At 39.4% G+C, this 22,998-nt stretch overlaps 1 protein-coding gene across 1 annotated transcript in view; it reads left to right on the top strand.

Moving 5' to 3' along the window:
• The first annotated feature begins 5,814 nt into the window (after nt 1–5,814).
• Nucleotides 5,815–22,998, top strand: part of DHDDS (dehydrodolichyl diphosphate synthase subunit) — a 45,950-nt gene continuing 28,766 nt past the window's right edge. The window contains exons 1-5 of the mRNA XM_053706979.1: nt 5,815–5,889; nt 7,319–7,393; nt 14,486–14,602; nt 14,682–14,824; nt 20,988–21,104. Coding sequence (XP_053562954.1) covers nt 7,331–7,393; nt 14,486–14,602; nt 14,682–14,824; nt 20,988–21,104 — 440 coding nt within the window. The 5' untranslated portion in view covers nt 5,815–5,889; nt 7,319–7,330. The remainder of the gene's footprint in view (nt 5,890–7,318; nt 7,394–14,485; nt 14,603–14,681; nt 14,825–20,987; nt 21,105–22,998) is intronic.

The raw sequence follows: 22,998 nt of genomic DNA on the forward strand, positions 1-22,998 counted from the left end.
CGGAGGGGGGGGGGGGGTGTCCCTCTTTTGAATTTTGAAATATTGGGAGGTATGATTTTAGCTTTAGTGTAGTGTAATAGACAACCCCAAGTATTGATCTAGGCCCATTTTGGTATATTTCATGCCACCATTTCACCGCCAAATGCGATTAAATAAAAAAAAAAAAAAATTTCTTCACAATTTTAGGTTTCTCACTGAAATCATTTAGAAATAGCTTGTGCAATTATGGCATAAATGGTTGTAAATGCTTCTCTGGGATCCCCTTTCTTCAGAAATAGCAGATTTATATGGCTTTGACGTTGGTTTTTGGTAATTAGAAGGCTTCCACACGTGTATTATGTCCAGCAGAGCAGGGGTTAATTAGGGAGCTTGTAGGGTTAATTTTAGATTTAGTGTAGTGTAGAAGACAACCCAAAGTATTGATCTAGGCCCATTTTGGTATATTTCATGCCACCATTAGGGTTGCCAGGTGTCCGGAATTTGACCGGACAGTCCGGTTTTTCCACCAGCTGTCCGGTAAAATCTGAAGAAAAAGCAGTTCCAAAAGCTGAAGATAGGTGTCACTCAAAGTAGATCAAATGCTAGTTAGGTGAAGAAGCTGAGTTCTGATTGTACTTAACACTGCCACTTAACACTGCCAGCCACTTGCAATCAAACACAGTTCAGGTTGTGTAGTGTGTAGTAGAGAGCAGCTGTGCGAGCAGCATGTGAGGTATGTAAATAAAGAGCAGCAAATTGTCAGTGGGGTTTTGCTGTTTTAAAGGGGAACTATTCCAACATTACTGTAAAAGTTGTTTAACAGTATGTCTAGCTGCATCTATGCTATTTGGGTCTAGTGACAGCCATTTGTTTTTATTAAGGTAGAAAAAAGAATCAAATTAAGAAACTGCATCCCAGTACTATTTTTAATTCTTAGTCCTTTCCTTGCATCTACAACTTTCAGAAGAACTTTTAGAAGAACGCTAGAGGATTACATATGAGTGTGTATAAAGTGCATTTAAAGATACATACTTTGATTTTAGACTTTACCAGACATCCCAACTTTCCCGGAAGTTCCGGGAGTCTCCTGCATTTAAATAGCATTTAAATAGCGGCTCCATGACACCCGCAAATTAAACACTATATCCCAGAAAGAGCAGTGCAAGAGAAAATCAAGTTTTTCATTTCTGCACTTTTCATTTCTACCTGTAGTTGTCACTGTTCCATTATAGCTCAATGTTAAAAGTTACTGCGTTCCTCTCTGGACTTTTCTCCCCCTTCCTGTGCAGTGTGAGACATAGCAGACTTGATATAGGTGAGTTGTGCAGACTCCCATACTCTCTATATTGTGCAGATTCCCATACTGTATATTGTGCAGACTTCTATACTATATATTGTGCAAACTCCCATACTGTATATTGTGCAGACTCCCGTACTTTATATTGTGCAGACTCCCATACTGTATATTATGCAGACTCCCATACTTTAAATTGTGCAGACTCCCATACTTTATATTGTGCAGACTCCCACACTTCATTTTGTGCAGACTCCCATACTTTATATTGTGCATATTCCCATACTGTATATTGTGCAGACTCTCATACTGTATATTGTGCAGACTCCCAGACTTTATACAGGGGTCAAATCCTACAAAAAAAAGTGTGGGAACTCGCCAATACATTCACCCCCCTCACAATTAATATTGTTTTATATATACACACACACAATGTATTTATATGTATATAATCTATAAACTTTGGTTAGTGAAAGCAAATTAAATCCAATAAAGGGTTGAATGGTTGCCTTTGGGCCTGAGAATCCTCCTCTGCCACAGAATCTCACCCACTTAAGGTGCAATAGTCCTATTTATGCTGAGGGAAGCTAAATAACCCCAGAGCAAGTCACACAGAAATGTAAGCACCACAGTGCAGTGATCACACAGAAGGACCACATTTAGTGTATTATAGGAAGTGTTACTGCCCATTACTAGAGGATCTCGCTATCCCTTTAACCAGACTGTGCTCCAGCTTCTCCTACCAGCAGCAGCAGTGTTTACTGTAGCATTTCTGTTCTCTGTCAATTCAGAATTTAGTTCCTCCTGCTAAAATAGTGCAAGAACTCCGTTTCCATGCATTCCCACTCGACTTGACCCCTGACTTTATAGCTATAAAATGGTTTACATATATATTTATACATGCAAGGTTCATCTTGTCTTTTTTTTAATTATATGGGTATTTTTTTCCTCACATACTTTTTGTGATAACATTTTAAACTATTGAATTGGGGCACAGGGGGGGGGGGGCACCTCCCTGAAATGAGTTTTTGCAGGATGGGATGTCTGCTTTACAGTTTAAATGAATAGACTGTAAGGTAGCTGCAACTGACAACAGTGCAAGATGATTCTTAATACATTAGTTTATAAAGTATTGTAAGACTCGTTAGGGGTATTGAACACTGCTATCAATCATATAAATAATAATTTTATACTCTCTACTATCAAGCTGCCAACCTTCTATTTTACATCAAACAATATATAAAAATATAAATTAATAGTCACGTTCTATAAGCAAAGTTAGCAGATGCAAGCTACTGCTTTTCATCCCAGTGTTCTGTACACTTGGTCACTCTATAAAACAAATCCAAAGCCATAAAAGGTAATGCATGTTGTATTTTTTTTTTAAGATATTCAGTTAAAATGGGTAACCATTTTAACTAAATATCCTTTAAAAAAAAAATACAACATGCATTCCGCTTTATGGATTTGGATTTGTTTAATGAAATGTGTAAACATTTGGAATGTTCTTTTATGATTTAATTTGACAGATTTTTCATGTAATTTAACTATTTTGCCTTCCCAATGACCCTGAGAGGCTGAAGGGTATACTTCAGAATATAGAACTCTCACCCCACAACATTTTACTCAGTGATTTCTTGATCACTTTGGAAGCTCATTTATGTCTGTCAATAATTGGCAACAGAAAAATATTTCCGTTAGAAGTGAGGGGCAGTCAAGGGGGTCAAATCAATTCTGTTTGCATGTGTTCATGTCAGTCACTGGTAAAATTATTTATTTGTTTGTTACTGGTAGCCAAGGGGTAGAATGACTGCTCACTTTTGAATAAATATAGATGGCGGGATCAAGAGTAGGGGCTATGGTAGAGCTTTTTTTTTGGGGGGGGGGGATTGTGCCCAGTGACTGGCAGAGTGTCCGGTATTTTTGTGGAAGACTACTGGCAACCCTAGCCACCATTTCACCGCCAAATGCGATCAAATAAAAAAAAATCTTCGCTTTTTTACAAACTTTTTCACAAAGTTTAGGTTTCTCACTGAAATTATTTAAAAACAGCTTGTGCAATTATGGCACAAATGGTTGTAAATGCTTCTCTGGGATCCCCTTTGTTGATAAATAGCAGACATATATGGCTTTGGTGTTGCTTTTTGGTAATTAGAAGGCCGCTAAATGTCGCTGCGCATTACACGTGTATTATGGCTAGCAGTGGAGGGGTTAATTAGGTAGCATGTAGGGAGCTTGCAGGGTTAATTTTAGCTTTAGTGTAGAGATCAGCCTCCCACCTGACACATTACACCCCCTGATCCCTCCCAAATAGCTCTCTTTCCTCCCCCACCCCACAAATTGTCCCTGCCATGTTAAGTACTGGCAGAAAGTCTGCCAGTACTAAAATAAAAGCTATCTTTGATATATATATATATATATATATATATATATATATATATATATATATATATATATATATATATATTTTAAAAAATTGGCATATGCTGCTCTGTAGGATCCCCCCTTAGCCCCCAACCTCCCTGATCCCCCCAAACAGCTCTCTAACCCTCCCCCTCTAACTTATTGGTAGCCATCTTGGGTACTGGCAGCTATCTGCCAGTACCCAGTTTACAGTAAAATATATATTTTTTTATATTTTTCATATTTTTTCTGTAGTGTAGCTTGTCCCCTCAAAGACCAACCCCCCAGCCCCTCCCAGATCCCTTACATAATTTTAATTTTATTTTTGTAGCCCCCTCTCTGCCACTTTTTTTTACAATATTTTTCTGTAGTGTAGCGGTTCCCACCCGCTCCCTACCCGTGCACTCGCCCGACCCCTGTGCACGTGCGCGTGTCCATCCCCTGGCAATCCCACCCACGATTCCGCCTCCCTCCACATCACACGGCCCATTGATGGCCGCCCACCCGCCTCCCAGACTAGCTCCCACCCACCAACGATACCGGCCATCGATGTCCGGTGCAGGGACGGCCACAGAGTGGCTTTCTCTGCATCGGATGGCCAAGGGGGGTTATTGCAGGATGCCTCGATATCGAGGCATCACTGCAATAACCGGAAAGCGGCTGGAAGCGATCAGGATCGCTTCCACCGCTTTCCAAGACCAAGGACGTACGCCATATGTCCTCAGTCATTAACTGTATTTATTTTTAGGACGTACGGCGTACGTCCTTGGTCCTTAAGGGGTTAACATACATATACATCAACATCATACACGTGTCTAAATATGTATATGTTTGTATATACTGTATATTAGTCAGTTTTTCTGAAATATCTATAAAATAATAAATTGTATAATCTCAGACGGTCAAAATACATTAGATCAAGTAAAACATATAATATCAAGTTAAAGGGACAGAACTGGAATACACATGGATACATTTCAGATTTGAATAGAAGCATTTTTGTAATATACATGTATTAGCAAATATGCTTATAATAAAAGCTATAGCTGTTTCAAATGTGTATCTAAGTATGCACCGTGCACCAGCATTTTAAATACAGCACTTGCTCAGAAAGCCTAAGGTTCTTCTACCATCTGGTAATGGTTTCATTTGTTAATTGCTGACATGATACAAACCCCACTGGCACTCTGAGCAGCTGTAGCACTTAAAATGCTGCTGTGCACTGAGAATATCTAGTTATGCTTCACATGCACGTGCATAGAAAAAATATTAACACTAAAACAGTTATAACTTTTAATAGAAACATTTTTGTAAATACATGTACAGTATATTGGAAATATTTTTCTATTTAAAGATGTAATTCATCTATGTGCATTTAAATTTTTACCAGAATGTCCCTTTAATTTTCATAAAAATGCATTTGGTTGTGTCTGCTGTAGTTTAATTATATATATATATATATATATATATATATATATATATATATATATATATATATATATATATATATATATATATATATATATATATATATATATATATATATATATATATATACCCTCAGCACTAGTGTTGTTTATATTTAATCTGTGAGTAAATGCTATACTTTAAGGGGTCTTATTTTTATTCCCCACCCTCACTTTTTTTTCTGGGTGAGAGCCAATGAGCCTAGTAATGTTGGCTGTGCAAAGATGGGGAATGGGTAGTAAAGGTGTTATCTATCTTTTTAAACAATAAAAAATATCAGGTTAGACTGTCTCTTTAAAGCTAATTTAGAGAAAACACGAATACTGACAAAAAATTACTTTGAAATGTATTTGTTAAATAAACAAATTATTGAACGAATACAAACATTTATTTAGTTTTTCCATTTAATAGATAGGGGAAACTAATCGTACAAACACGTTTCTTATTATCTATCTATTTCTCTCTCTCCCTCTCTATCTAATTTATCTATGGCTTTGTCTGCTTATTCGAGTGTGTCACAGTCACACTGCTTTTGTTTCCATGGCGGCAGTTCGCTATTACAACAGCACGCAACTCCTGCTATTCAAAATCACCACCTCACGATGGCGCTGTATGTGCGACGCATGTTGGTGACTGGATTACGTCAGAGATACGCGCCGTTTGTTGCCTGTGTACGCGGAAGTGTCTGTCAGCTGGTGTGAAGGGAAAAGGAGGAGGTGTAACAGGTCCTGGGGACAAAAAATTGGGTAAACTCTGTGACAGGAGAAAGGTCAGGGATAGCGTGTAGTGATGGAGCGCAGAAGTATAGGGGTTGATCTCGTAAGGCGTACAAGATTGGGGTATCCCTTTTGGAACTAGTGCTAGGATTTAGCCTTTGGTTAGAGGGCAGCATGGGGGTTATTTATGTGCGGGTGCGAGAGAAAGGCAGTGGTTAGAATTACTATATAATTTTAATAAGAATAACCACTGTAGTGACGACCAGGAATTATCCTTATTGTGGAGGGGGTGCAGCCAAAAGTTATCATTGTTTTTGGATGTGGGCTACCATAGGTTTTCCATGTTTGTGGTTGGGCTGCCAAGGATTTTCCATGTTTGTGGTTGGGCTGCCAAGGGTTATCCAGGTTTGGAGAACAGCTAAGGTTTGTCCTTGTCTGAGAATGGTCAGATGGGGATTGTTCTTGCTGGAGGCGGGAACCAGAGTTTATCTTTGCATGGGGGAATTGAACAAGTAATATATTTGTGGGCCACCAAGTGTTGGTGAAGTGGTGAAGAGGGCCACCAAGAGTTATCTCTGCTGGGGAGGGTGGTGCCAGGGATTATCTTTGCTGGAGGTGGGAGAGGTCTGCCATTGGTTATCTTTGTAGGAATGGAAGAGGGCTGCCTCATATTATTATTTTTGCAGCGGGTGGGAGAAGTCCACCATAGGTTATCTTTGCTGGATGTGGGAGAGGTCCACCATGGGTTACCTTTGCAAAGTGTGGGAGAAGCCCATAGTGTTTTATCTATGATGTAGGAGGGAGAGGTCCACCAAGGGTTATGTTTGCTGAAGGAGGCACAGGTCTACTATTTATCTTTGCTGGAGGGGGAGAGGTCTACCATGTTTTATGTTTGCTGGAGGGACAGAGGTCCACCCTTATTTTTGCAGGTAGAGGAGAGGGTTGCCACAAGTGGGAGGGCTGCCAGAGTTATCTTTGCTGATCAGCAATACCTTATGTTTGAAAGGGGAATGGTTTATATAGCAGGGATGGAGGGTCAAGTAGAGCTTACCAGTTTAAAGGATAGGAAAGCCAGCACAGGAAATGACAAGCAGGAGTTATTCCTGTGAATATGTAACATGCAAATTGCCAATCTTAGGGGGTCAAAATTCAACAGTTTTTAATTATATATTTCAAATTGTATAATTACACTTCTTAGAGATGCTTTGATCTTGAAATAGTTGGGTGTGGTTACAAATTTGTTGCTTTGAGCTGTAATACAAACTGATATTTCTCAATTTGTTACTACACCCGTTTCCCCAAAGATCTGCACAATTTGTGCTTTTTGAAAATAAATAAAAGGAAAATACCCACTTCATACAGTCCTTTTCAGTATATCAGGGGATTGCAAAATGCAATATTGATACAATATACAGCTGTTATTATTAATAAATTCTTATTAGGCATTCTCATTTTGCAGGTTCGTCACACAATGTCGTGGATCCGTGAAAAGGAGCTGTCTTTAATAGAACGCCTCTGCGCAAATGTGCTGAAGGTCAGAGGATGTCTATGTTAGAATATTTATTTCTCTTTACTTTTTGTGGTGTGTCTGGTTCTGTTTGGAGTGTTTACAATTCAGTATGAAATTTCCACTGAACTATCAGTGGTTTGGTTATATTTAACTTTGGCTGCACTATTCATATTTCTTTCATAACTTTTTTAAGCTACTGATGTGTATATGTATGTGTGTGTGTATATATATGTATGTAAAAAATATTTATATATGATACAGAGGGTAAACAGCGCTTATAGATATTCCTAAATATAGTATATAATTGAGTCTCAGAGGTAAAAAAAAATAAAATATTTATATATGATACAGAGGGTAAACAGCGCTTATAGATATTCCTAAATATAGTATATAATTGAGTCTCAGAGGTAAAGATAAGATATATATATATATATGTCTTAAATTGAAGAACAGAGTGGTGAGATCCAAGTGTGATGGAAGTGTATTAGATACCCTTACCAAAAGTTACCCCAATCGTATGAGGTAAGTTTGCTGCATTGGAGGGTGTATCTGATAGTAGGTGAATCCTGGATGGTATGATCTGTATTATTCAGCTGCCTCTTGGAGTAGAAGGAGGTGTAGGTCCTGTGCTTGTTGCCTCTTGGAGCTTTGCTTAACTGTCTTGGTATGAACTTTTCTTGTCCGGATGTGTACCCAAAAGGACAGAAAGAGCAAGAATAGTGTAATACCGTTTTTATTCAATAAAAATATAAAATAGACATATATCACACTCACATTTTTTGTCCTCAGTGTTATGAGGTATATAAACAGCACACAGGTTTAAAGGTGATTTCACAAGTTGTTATATCCCAAGCCAGTCAGAAAATATGTATATAGTCAGTGTCTCATAGATGTCATAAGCAATAGTCTTATTCAGCCAGACAGCAAGAGACACTATGGGGATGGCATACTAATATACTCCTACTTATAGTTATAATATCATCCTCCCATTTCTACTACACACAGGGGAAAGAGTAAATAGAAATAAAGGTCAGTGGGCTGAATAATGTAGATAAACACCTGATAAACTAAGACATACGTATATCATAAAGGGATAGAATTTTGATTCTCTCAGACAGTTAGCCATTACAATAAGACAGGGAGAACACCCTAAGCGCACTACATCCTAACATTGAATAGTTAGGTTAAATATAAAATACATCGCATTCCAATGAGATATTAAGTGTACTACATTTCCCATAAGGCCAAGAGAAACGTACAGAAACTAGGACGTTCACGTATGACGTCATACGCATTAGGAACAACCGCAAATTCAAAAGCGGATAATCAAAGAAATGCTGGCAACTACAAAGCGCAATTTACAATATATACACTCATGTGCCTAAGGTACACTGTTTTATATATATATATATACTCTATACAGTCATACATCTATATACTTTGAGCCGTAGTACGTGACATTAGGTCACGTGAACCAATAGAATTTAGCCTACTTCAGGGCGTGCCGCCGCCCCGTAGGTATAAATAGGGACATGTATGCAGCAACTAAAATAAACCCCTCTGAGGAAGGACACAGAAACCTTTGAAACGCGTCAGGGTATCAAATTAAACCATTTTTATTGTTTTTTTAAAACTGTTTTCGTATATTGCTTGTTTTTAAGTGCTTGCTTTATGTGCATGCATCGCTTTTATGATCTGTCAACTATTATACTCACTACCTGAACTGTTAGATCTATGTTAATCTAACCCACTGGCTAATCCAGCATTTGTATTAACAATCTTCATTTGCTATCTGTCATTGGTTTGACTGATACAAACATACTGGATACATCTGAACTTATAACAAACTATCCTACTATAGTCATTTAACCTAATAAGCAATACAAACCGGATAAAACTACTTGCTAATTGCATAAACTGTCTGGCTGAATAAGACTATTGCTTATGACATCTATGAGACACTGACTATATACATATTTTCTGACTGGCTTGGGATATAACAACTTGTGAAATCACCTTTAAACCCGTGTGCTGTTTATATACCTCATAACACTGAGGACAAAAAATGTGAGTGTGATATGTCTATTTTATATTTTTATTGAATAAAAACGGTATTACACTATTCTTGCTCTTTCTGTCCTTTTGGGTACACATCCGGACAAGAAAAGTTCATACCAAGACAGTTAAGCAAAGCTCCAAGAGGCAACAAGCACAGGAAGTTTCCCAAAGAGACCAGTACAGAGGGACCTACACCTCCTTCTACTCCAAGAGGCAGCTGAATAATACAGATCATACCATCCAGGATTCACCTACTACCAGATACACCCTCCAATGCGGCAAACTTACCTCATACGATTGGGGTAACTTTTGGTAAGGGTATCTAATACACTTCCATCACACTTGGATCTCACCACTTTGTTCTTCAATTTAAGACTATCTATATATATATATATATATATATATATATATACATACATACATACATACATACATATACATATTGCTTATCTTTACCTCTGAGACTCAATTATATACTATATTTAGGAATATCTATAAGCGCTGTTTACCCTCTGTATCTTATTTTCTTATATTCTATAGACTTTGTCTATTGTTAAATATTTGTACCAAATAGCTGTCTTATCAGATTTTCAGACCACTGACTAGCGCATTTATAGGAGTAATGCTTGTCTCCACTCATTTACACTGAGTGGGCACATTATATATATATATATATATATATATATATATATATATATATATATATATATATATATATATATATATATATATATATATATATATATATATATATATATATATATATATATATATATATATATATATATATACAAAACCCAAACAGTGAATAAGGTAAGGCGTAATTTGCTGGGCTCCGTAACAACACACACCATACCCGGAGGAAGAGACTAGGAATAAGTTTCTCCAGAGAGGATACAAACAGAGTAGTGTGGGACCAATCCTTGATACGGTATGCTTGTAAGATTTTAAGAAGACATTGGCCGATCATGTCATCGGATCCCAAGCTTCATTTACTAAAGAACTTACCCCCATGGTGGGTTATAAAAGGAGTACCAATCTTTGCGACCTGTTGGTATGCACGGATCCCAAACAGTGCTATCAAAATAAGCAGAAGGTCAACATCAAGGGAAGCTACCGTTGTGTGGGTTACACGACATGTAATGGACTTATTTCAACAAAGAAATTCCATCATCCTCACACAAACAAAGTATATACTATCAGACATTCAATCACCTGTACCACCACACATGTGGTCTACTTGCTTATGTGTCCTTGCTCGAAGTTCTATGTGGGTAAAACGAAGGGTACTCTGAGAGAACACATGGCCAACCATAGACTGGCTATACGCCAGGCACTGACAACGGGCTCATCCGATCAACCTGTGGCACTGCACTGTGCAGAACAGAGACACTCAGTGGCATCAATCAGATATACTCTGATAGACCATGTGCTGAAACCGGACCGAGGTGGAGACCGGGATAAAACCCTACTGTACAGAGAGGCCCAGTGGATCTACAGACTGGGAACCATTGCCCCAGGTGGATTGAATTCGGTACCAGACTTCAAGGGGTTTATCTGACACAAACCTAGGGTGCAGATATATAGCATGGTGGGATGTGACCCTGATGGGCTGGTGACACCGTGGGGTGCTACCCACGCACTTGGGGAATCACATGGGAACCCTGATTCAGTGGAGGAGATCCAAGGATGGGGTACCTCTGCTGCCTGCTAGATGAAGTCACCCAATAATACAGAGAAAAACCATATGACCTGAAGTCTGGGAGGTACACACGGGAAGGATCTATATACACATATATCTGATTATGCCCATCTATTTATGCCCATCCATGGATGGACAGGATTGGAGCTAAGGATGTGCCACTAATACAGGAATCACAGAGTATAATCAAAGATGAACGGTCCATAAGAGGAGATACAGTGCTATCTGTTTGTTTATCGCTTCTATGTTTATTTTTATTCTTTCATTTGTTCACCTGTAAGTTTGGATATAGGAGTAACACTCTAGCGCCATTTACCTGGTTTTTATACCATTGAGAACCGGATTTGCTAATCCAGGAGATATATAGATGTGTGTGTGTGTGTGTATATATATATAAAAATCAAAGAATATAGGATGGCGCAGGAGAAACAGCTAGCATACATAAATCTCCATAAATGAAAAAAGATTCAGAAGGAGTACCAGACTGCGGTTAGTATACCCACAGCAATATCACAAATGACATAAATAAAATAGAATAGAATAAAATATGAAGCATATATAGTGAGAGGCAAATATCACAGTTCCAGAGGATAAAAAAGTTTATATATATATATATATATATATATATATATATTATATATATATATATATCTATCTCTATCACAACAGCTGGTCTTCGTCGCTGTCTCCCCTAATGGATGTGCACTTCTAATGCCCTCAATCATATGAGGTAAGGATGTAGCAGAATCACAGATGGGCTAGGCACCTCCTGTAGTATGGATCAGGCGTGTCGTGGATCTCTGGAGATTGTAGAATCTTGTCACACTTTTCTCATATAGAAATCGTATAAACACTCCGGGGTCCAGTGCTCTCATGATGGATGGAAACTTTCAGCTCCGGTAACCATTAGTCACTCCTCTGCATCCAGGTCACAACTTGATAGCCGCTGGTCTCCTGCTTGATAGGGTACGTAGGCACTTCTGAGCTCCAAACTGCTGCACACTATTCAGTCAGTGTCTCACACTGAAATTTGCTCCGCCCGCTCTCCTACTAGTATCAAAGAAAACACTGTGCTGCAAACCGCAGGGAGGATTCCCAATCCACTTTTCAGATATGAAGAAAAAACTTGTAAGCGAGTCAGCCAGTGTAAAAGTTAAAATAATAAAAATAAACATCAAAGTGTCCAGAGGCTAGTGCAACACCAGTCTTACATGTTTCAGCATTACGCCTTCCTCATAGACTGTATGTGTATATATATATATATATATATATATATATATATATATATATATATATCTATATATATATATATATATATATATATATATATATCTATCTATCTCTATCTCCAAAAAAGACAACACTCACTGGACTTATAAAAATTAACTTTTAATGATATATATATATATATATGGTGCATAGAAATGATGTTGCACCATAATAGTTAACTATGTTGTAATATGGCTATATGAGCATGGAGTGACAAGGTGCTAAATTAGACACTGTTTATAAAATCTTTGTTTAGCATTATATGCTTTAAGTCAGTGATTTTCAACCTTTTTTTGCTATGGCACATTTTTTTTACATTAAAAAATCCTGCGGCACACCACCATCCCAACATTTTACAAAATCACACATTGCAGCCTAATACGTATATATATGAACAATTTAGTCAATTCAATTAAACTTTATTAGCATGACAGTAACTACAACTGTATTGCCAAAGCTAGAGGCACAATAAATTCTTATGTGATATGAAGTAGTTCCATGCAAGTAAAAGTAAGCAGTGCACAAGTATTGAGCCCAAAAGCAGAAACTACTGGGGCCCAAGTGATCCTACTGTTAAAGTACCTAAGCCTTGGGGGCACCAGTATAAGAGTTTCACAATCAGTGTAGGATAAGCACCAATTCGCGGCGGCACACCTGACGATCTCTCATGGCACACAATCACTGTATATATTCACCATCCACCCAGTAGGGGGAGCTCACAATTTTTGTTTAATATTTGACAGGAATAGATCCTGACCTATTTGTTACAACAGGAAAAACCGGAAGTGATGCTATTACAACTTCCGGTTTGATGATTTTGTGAAACCCAAATTCTAGTGAGGTGTATGCCTCTGTTGGTACAATTAACATGTGTTGTGAGTATGTTTCACTTGATTGACATAAAAAATACACACACTGGGGATTTAATTGTTTAAAATATATACCTGGTAAAACCGGAAGTGGAGAACCGTTGCACTTCTGGTCAAGCAGTGAATGGAACGCAGGGATGAAGTGGGAGGTATGTGTTTGCTGTGTTGTATTTAATGTGCTATTGTTAACACACACACACACACACACACGAAACCCAAACGTTGAATAAGGTAAGGCGTAATTTGCTGGGTTTGTGAAAAAGGGAAGATAAGTAGCTAGTGTAACATACTTTATATAGCATATCAAAGAAGTAATCAAGAGAACATACACCATAATTGCCATGTGCAGTGAGCGCTGGTAAAACCAGAAAGCCATACTGTGAAGCTCTCATTTCCGGGTGTGACTATGGCAATGGAACATAAACATCTAACATTACTAATTTGTGTTGGGCGTTGCTAGAGTGATGGTGTGAATATGGAGCATTCGTCAGTTCCCTAAATTAGATAAGAGGTCCCCTCTCTTTCTATTTATATATCATATTTTCTCAGGATGAGTTATTGTGGGCCTATAAGTCGGTATCAAAATATAAACATCTTTTTATTATACATGCAGTGCATGTTACTCATGTCCATTTTAATGATCAAGATTCACTTGATAACTTTTTTGATATGCTATATAAAGTATGTTACACTAGCCACTTTTTGTTTGAAGAATAGGTTAAAATCCATTAAACATCACATTAAGGCTTCACGTTTTTCAGAAGCCCAGCGAGTGACACCTCCCTTTACTTATTGAGGTTCTTCCATATCTATTTATTTAGGTGGGACAACCTAGAAATAGTTAAGATTGCAATGGGAGTGTCATCACTTCTTGTATTACTAAATATATAAACAATATTCTCCCCAGTACCTATTATTTAAGCCAAACTTAAGCTAACATGAGCTAATAATAAATTTGTTCAATGTTTGTTGCACAAATCATTAAATCGGTTTGTTCAATTATACAATTAATTTGTTCTTTGGATAGCTTAACTAACATTTTATAAATAACAGAAAATGCTATAATATTGCAAAGTATTAGACTGCCCCTACCTGGCAACTTCACAATACCACCGGGCTGGCAACATTTTCTGTGAAGAACGTTGTGTGTAGATGTGTGTGTATACACAATGCAGCAGAGGTTGTGTTGCATTTATATTGTTTCTTTATTTGCTATAGGCTGGCCCAATGCCAAAACATGTAGCGTTCATCATGGATGGGAATCGTCGTTATGCCCAGAAGTGCCATGTGGAGAGACAGGAAGGCCACTCTCAAGGCTTTGAAAAGCTTGCAGAGGTTAGTAGCAGAGTCACAAGAATAAAGTAATGTGGAAATATCTGTTATGTGTTCCATCTCACTACTTATCCCTTCGTAGACCCTGCGGTGGTGTCTAAACCTGGGGATCTGCGAAGTTACCGTCTATGCCTTCAGTATTGAAAACTTTAAACGTTCAAAGGAAGAAGTGGAGGGATTGCTGGAGCTTGCACGTCAGAAATTTACCCGTCTACTGGAGGAAAAGTAAGTGCGTTAGTGGTGGTAGAAAAAAAAAATACTGCCAGAAAACCTGATGGCTACAATTCATTTGGACAAGTCCTATTATCTGCTTTGCTACAAACAGGAGACCAATTGCAGAGTATGACTGGAGACCCTGTTGTGTAAAATGCTTATTAGCATGTGTTGAGAGTGAATTTCCATGTGCAAGTATTTAAAGGGACATGAAATCCATTTTTTTTCTTTTCTTTTGTAAGGTGTATCCAGTCCACGGGTTCATCCATTACTTGTGGGATATTCTCCTTCCCAACAGGAAGTTGCAAGAGGACACCCACAGCAGAGCTGTCTATATAGCTCCTCCCCTAACCCCCACCCCAGTCATTCTCTTGCAACTCTCGACAAGATAGGAAGTATAAAGAGATATGTGGTGATTTAGTGTAGTTTTGACTTCAATCAAGAGTTTGTTATTTTCAAACGGTACCGGCGTTGTACTGTTTTACTCTAAGGCAGAAATTAGAAGAAGAGTTCTGCCTAGAGATTGATGATCTTAGCGGTTTGTAACTAAGGTCCATTACTGTTCTCACACATAACTGAAGAGTATGGGATAACTTCAGTTGGGGGAACGGTCTGCAGATTACCTGCTTTGAGGTATGTTCAGTATTTTTATTTCTAGAGAGAGAGAGAAGTTCTAGAAAATGCTGACAGATCCTTGTGTGTATTGAGGTAAGCTAGATGCAGTGATTGTATAATGACTGCTTACAAAGTGGGATAATGCTCATGTTAATGCTCATACTAAGTGGTGACAAAACGTTTACATGTTGCACAAATGAGACATTTTTTTTTCTCTGAGGTGATAAGTCTTTAGTTGGGGCCTAATTTTCCACATGGCATAGTCAAATACTCCTAGGAGTATTTCCTTAAGGCCCCTCTGACATTGAGTGCATGGTGGGAGGGGCCTGTTTTAGCGCTTCTGTTGCACAGTTTCTTTCAGACTGAGACATCCAGCTTCCCTAGAGGAGTCCTATTGCATCTGAGGACCACTATAGAGGGCTTATTTCTTCCCTAATCGTATTTGAGGGCAGGTAGGAGCCACAGCAGAGCTGTGGCAAGGTGTAACTGTCTGTTAACGGTGACAATATGACTACCGTGGACTTAAAGGACGCTTATCTCCACATTCCGATTCACAGAAAGCATCATCAGTTCCTCAGGTTCGCCTTCCTAGACAGGCATTACCAGTTTGTGGCTCTTCCCTTCGGGTTAGCCACGGGGCCAAGAGTCTTTACGAAGGTTCTAGGGTCCCTTCTGGCGGTTCTAAGGCCGCGGGGCATAGCGGTGGCTCCTTACCTAGACGACATTCTGATCCAGGCATCGACTTTTCAAATCGCCAGGTCCCATACGGACATTGTTCTGGCTTTTCTGAGGTCTCACGGGTGGAAAGTGAACAGAGAAAAGAGTTCTCTCTCTCCTCTCACAAGAGTCTCCTTCCTAGGAACTCTGATAGATTCAGTAGAAATGAGAAAATTTTCAGACAGAGGTCAGGATATCAAAGCTTCTAACTTCCTGCCATGTTCTTCATTCCACTTATCGGCCGTCAGTGGCTCAGTGTATGGAAATGATCGGCCTAATGGTGGCGGCAATGGACATTGTTCCGTTTGCCCGCCTACATCTCAGACCACTGCAACTTTGCCTGCTCAATCAGTGGGGACTACACAGATTTGTCTCCTCTGTTAAATCTGGATCAAGAGACCAGGGATTCTCTTCTCTGGTGGTTATCTCGGGTCCATCTGTCCAGGGGAATGAGTTTCCGCAGGCCAGAGTGGACTATAGTGACGACAGATGCCAGCCTTCTGGGCTGGGGCGCAGTCTGGAACTCCCTGAAGGCTCAGGGTTCGTGGACTCAGGAGGAAGCCCTCCTTCCGATAAACATTCTGGAACTCAGAGCGATATTCAATGCTCTTCAAGCCTGGCCTCAGCTAGCTGCGGTCAGATTCATCAGATTTTAGTCGGACAATATCACAACTGTAGCCTATATCAACCATCAGGGGGGAACAAGAAGCCCCCTGGCAATGATGGAGGTTTCCAGGATAATTCTGTGGGCAGAGGTTCACTCTGGCCATCTCTCAGCTATCCATATCCCAGGAGTAGAGAACTGGGAGGCGGACTTTCTTAGTCGGCAGACCTTTTATCCGTGGGAGTGGGAACTCCATCCGGAGGTATTTGCCCAGCTGATTCAACTATGGGGCAAGCCAGAACTGTATCTGATGGCGTCTCGTCAGAACGCCAAGCTTCCTTGTTACGGGTCCAGGTCAAGGGATCCCCAGGCAGCACTGATAGATGCTCTAGCAGTGCCCTGGTCCTTCAGCCTGGCTTATGTGTTTCCACCATTTCCTCTCCTCCCTCGTCTGATTGCCAAGATCAAGCAGGAGAGAGCTTCAGTGATTTTGATAGCACCTGCGTGGCCACGCAGGACTTGGTATGCAGATGTGGTGGACATGTCATCCTTTCCACCATGGACTCTGCCGCTGAGGCAGGACCTTCTACTCCAAGGTCCATTCAAACATCCAAATCTAATTTCTCTGCGTCTGACTGCTTGGAGATTGAACGTTTGATTTTATCAAGACGTGTTTTCTCCGAGTCGGTCATTGATACCTTGATTCAGGCTCGAAAGCCTGTCACCAGGAAAATTTATCATAAGATATGGTGTAAATATCTTCATTGGTGTGAATCCAAGGGTTACTCATGGATTAAGGTCAGGATTCCTAGGATTTTATCTTTTCTCCAAGATGGATTGGAAAAGGGATTATCAGCTAGTTCCTTAAAGGGACAGATCTCTGCTCTGTCTATTCTTTTACACAAGCGTCTGGCTGATGTTCCAGACGTTCAGGCGTTTTGTCAGGCATTAGTTAGAATCAAGCCTGTGTTTAAACCTGTTGCTCCGCCATGGAGTTTAAATTTAGTTCTTAAAGTTCTTCAAGGGGTTCCGTTTGAACCTTTGCATTCCATAGATATCAAGCTTTTATCTTGGAAAGTTCTGTTCTTAGTAGCTATCTCTTCGGCTCGAAGAGTTTCTGAGCTATCTGCCTTACAGTGTGATTCCCCTTATCTGATCTTCCATGCAGATAAGGTAGTTTTGCGTACCAAACCTGGGTTTCTTCCTAAGGTAGTATCTAATAAGAATATCAATCAGGAAATTGTTGTTCAGTCACTGTGTCCTAATCCTTCTTCAAAGAAGGAACGTCTGTTACACAATCTTGACGTGGTTCGTGCTTTAAAGTTTTATTTACAAGCTACTTAGGATTTTCGTCAAACATCTGCATTGTTTGTTGTCTACTCTGGGAAGAGGAGAGGCCAAAAGGCTTCGGCAACTTCTCTTTCCTTTTGGCTGAGAAGCATAATCCGGTTAGCTTATGAGACTGCTGGCCAGCAGCCTCCTGAAAGAATTACAGCTCATTCTACTAGAGCGGTGGCTTCCACTTGGGCTTTTAAACATGAGGCCTCTGTTGAACAGATTTGTAAGGCGGCGACTTGGTCTTCGCTTCATACATTTTCTAAATTCTACAAATTTTATACTTTTGCTTCCTCGGAGGCTATTTTTGGGAGAAAGGTCTTGCAGGCAGTGGTGCCTTCCGTTTAAGTTCCTGCCTTGTCCCTCCCTTCATCCGTGTCCTAAAGCTTTGGTATTAGTATCCCACAAGTAATGGATGAACCCGTGGACTGGATACACCTTACAAGAGAAAACAAAATTTATGTTTACCTGATAAATTTTTTTCTCATGTGGTGTATCCAGTCCACGGCCCGCCCTGTCACTTTAAGGCAGGTGTTTTTATTTTTAAAACTACAGTCACCACTGCACCCTATAGTTTCTCCTTTTTCTTGTCTTCGGTCGAATGACTGGAGGTGGGGGTTAGGGGAGGAGCTATATAGACAGCTCTGCTGTGGGTGTCCTCTTGCAACTTCCTGTTGGGAAGGAGAATATCCCACAAGTAATGGATGAACCCGTGGACTGGATACACCACAAGAGAAAGAAATTTATCAGGTAAGCATAAATTTTGTTTTTTCATGATTTAGGAAGAGCAAGAAGTTTTAAACAACTTTCTAATTTACTTCTATTGTCTAATTTGCTTCATTCTCTTAATATCCTTTGCTGAAAAGCATATCTAGATTGGCTCAGTATCTGCTGATTGGTGGCTGCACATAGATGGCTTGTGTGATTGGCTCACCCATGTGCACTGCTATTTCTTCAACAAGAGATATCTAAAGAATGAAGCAAATACGATAATAGAAGTAAATTGGAATGTTGTTTAATATTGTATTCTCTATCTGAATCGTGAAAGAACATTTTTGGGTTTAATGTCCCTTTAAAGCTTTTACTAGAACTTCAGTATAATATTTTGTGACATCAGGATAAAAATGTTGTTACACATTAATGTTAGTGTATGAAAGCTAATGAGGCCTATTTTTTTTTAAAGGTCTTGCGGACCTGATCCGACAGTGCGGTTCAAGTCCGCAAGACCTCGCTGAATGCAGAGAGCAGCTGGTGCAACGCCGCCCCCTGCAGACTCGCGGCCAATCGGCCGCCAGCAGGGAGGTGTCAATCAACCCAATCGTACTTGATAGGCTTGAATTCCGCCGATGTCTGTCCGCCTCATCAGTGCAGGCAGACAGGGTTATGGACAGGGATAGGCACAGACAAAGGCTGTGGTGGACATTTTCCAAAGTACAGACTTTAGTGAAGAACACCAAGGTACATTTGAAATTAAAAACATTATTTTATAGTGCTTGGTGTTATTATACTGATGCAGATACCACTGATCCTATAACCAGCCCTCCTCTGGCTATACCCATGAGCCAGTGTCACTACTGTGTCTTTGTATAGTGCTTGGTGTTATTATACTGATGCAGATACTGCTGACCCTATAACTAGCCCTCCTCTGGCTATACCCATGTGCCAGTGTCACTACTGTGTCATTATATAGTGCTGGGTGTTATTATACTAATACAGATACCACTGATCCTATATCCAGCCCTTGTCTGGCTATACCCATGTACTAGTGTCACTACTGTGTCATTATATAGTGCTGGGTGTTATTATACTGATGCAGATACCACTGATCCTATAACCAGCCCTCCTCTGGCTATACCCATGTGCCAGTGTCACTACTGTGTCATTATATAGTGCTTGGTGTTATTATACTGATGCAGATACCACTGATCCTATAACCAGCCCTCCTCTGGCTATACCCATGTACCAGTGTCACTACTGTGTCATTATATAGTGCTGGGTGTTATTATACTGATGCAGATACCACTGATCCTATAACCAGCCCTTCTCTTGCTATACCCATGTGCCAGTGTCACTACTGTGTCATTATATAGTGCTGGGTGTTATTATACTGATGCAGATACCACTGATTCTATAACCAGCCCTCCTCTGGCTATACCCATGTGCCAGTGTCACTACTGTGTCATTATATAGTGCTGGGTGTTATTATACTGATGCAGATACCACTGATCCTATAACCAGCCCTTGTCTGGCTATACCCATGTGCCAGTGTCACTACTGTGTCATTATATAGTGCTGGGTGTTATTATACTAATACAGATACCACTGACCCTATAACCAGCCCTTGTCTGGCTATACCCATGTACTAGTGTCACTACTGTGTCATTATATAGTGCTTGGTGTTATTATACTGATGCAGATACCACTGATCCTATAACCAGCCCTCCTCTTGCTATACACATGTGCCAGTGTCACTACTGTGTCTTTGTATAGAGCTGGGTGTTATTATACAGATGCAGATACACATCCAGTATTTCACTCAGGCTTTATTTATTCCATAACTTATCACCCAATATCGCTAGCAGTCTCGTGACAAGCCACTAACTTTATTCACACTACATATTTTTTTTATTCCTATCATCTAATCAGAAAGAAAAGATATACTAAGGTTGTGGCGGACACTGCAAGGGCTAGTCACGGACACCGTGCCTATCCCTGGTTATGGAGCAGCGGTCTTTAGACCGCTGCTTCATAACTGCTGTTTCTGGCGAGTCTTAAGACTCGCAAGAAACATGGGCCCACAAGCTCCATACGGAGTTTGATAAATGGGCCTCTATGTGTACATGGTGTCATTTTTGTGCTTGTGTAAAGTTTTTGACACTTGTACATCTCTAAATCTCTACACAGAGAGAAACTGCAGAAGCATGGGGTGTGTATCAGAGTGCTAGGAGATCTGACCTTACTTCCTCTGGACATCCAGAAGCTTATTGCACAGGCAGTGATGGAGACCAAAAACTATTCAAAGTAAGTTTTTTTCTTTCTTCTGGATATTTGTATGAATTGTTAGTTGTATGAGAGCAGATTAGGGCTGATATTGAAGGGACATAAAACCCACAAAAAATATTTCATGATTCAGTTACCAAATTACTTCTATTATCAAAAAAATTTTTTTTCTTTTCATGTTTTATCTTTTTTGAAAAGCAGGAAAGTAAGTTCAGGAATGTGCACATACACATATCTGCAGCACTAATGCATCAATGTTATACATTAACAAGAGCACTAGATGGCAACACTATTTCCTGTTATGTAGTGCTTCAGCCATGTGCATGCTATCTATCTAGATAACTTTTTAACAAAGAATAACATGAGAACGATGCAAATTTGATAATAGAAGTAAATTGGAAACTTTTGGGGAAAATTGGGTTTCATGTCCCTTTAAATCAAGGGGTGAGAAGTTGTTGAAATTAAGATGGTCTGTGCAGTAAGAGGGAAGATTATGTAGTTAATGTTTTCGTATTAAAGGGACATTAATGAACTCTTGCTTTTTGATTAAAGTAATGGTAAATCCTAGCATTTCAAAAAAGCAAGGACTTACCATAACTAAAATTAAAGGCCAGCTTCATTCATGAAAAGACACCTTTATTTTGTTGCAGCTTCACTGCTTAGCTAAGTAGCTCTGACAGACTGCTCATTTTTTCAATGAGGTGACGTTTCCACCTCTTAGCCAATAGCCATGCGTGCCTACAGCATAATGCCGATCATCCCACCTTTTCATCTGTTGGGGGGGGGTTCAAACTGATGAATGAAGGTGGTCTTTATTTTTAGTGATGGTAAATCCTAGCGTTTTTGAAACGCTAGGATTTACCATCACTTTAAAGGTTGTGCTTGTCCCACGCTCCCTAGAGAAGCCAAAAAGAAAAGCTAATTCTGAAACCTATTTTTTCCCCCAGCTTGTGTGAAATCAAATAGCTGACTAAGGCAGATTGCTGCGTGCTGAAGAAAACTTACGTTACAGAATTTGATTTATGGCCTCTCTAGTTTTTACACAAAAAACAGTAGGCGTTTATATGAATCTTTAGGATAAAAAAAAACTAAATTTTGATTTCATAATTCCGATAAGACAAACTATTTTTAAAAGCTTTCCGGTTTCAAATTTACTTTGCAAACTTTGCCACCATGTAATACTCATAAGTGGTTAACATTGAAGGTTAGAAGGTCTATGCATAATATGGAGTATATAAACTGTGTGAGTTAAAGAATGATAAATATTGTATGAATATAAGGCTGTAGAAAGTGTGTGTGTATGAGAGAGATAAAGTAGAACATTTTTAGGTCTAGTGCACTCACTGGTTTTCAAACCTGTCCTCATGCCTCCCAAACAGGCCAGATTTTGAGGATATCTGAACTGGAGAACAGATGAAATAATCAGCTGATTAGTAAACATGGTTATTAACCTGACCCCAACAGTCCAGGTTTTCATTATAGCTGAACTAGAGCACAGGTGAAATAATCAGCTGATGGGTGAGAGCAGGTTAGTAACCATGGTTACTGATCTGCTGATTATTTCACCTGCGCTCTAGTTCAGCTATAATGAAAACCTGGACTGTTGGGGGTAGTTGAGGACCATGGTTGAGAAACACTACTCTAGAGTATGTAGCATATTTATATAAAAAGAATCCACCATAAAATCTAAGCAGATTTTCATGTGTTATCACAAAGTACTAAAGTTAAAAGCTCAGGTGGCATCTTGGCTCCAGACATACTAAGATTATGGTGTGCAGTCAGCGGGTTGGGTAGTCAGAAAGGAAAATTGGCGTTGATGTTGAGTTGGGACACTAAATATATTAAGATGGGGAAATAACTTGTTTATATGCTAAAGGATGCAGCAGAGAAAAAACTAAATTGGAAGGAGGTAAAA

The sequence above is a fragment of the Bombina bombina genome, chromosome 3, assembly GCF_027579735.1.
Source record: "Bombina bombina isolate aBomBom1 chromosome 3, aBomBom1.pri, whole genome shotgun sequence".
NCBI lineage: Eukaryota > Metazoa > Chordata > Amphibia > Anura > Bombinatoridae > Bombina > Bombina bombina.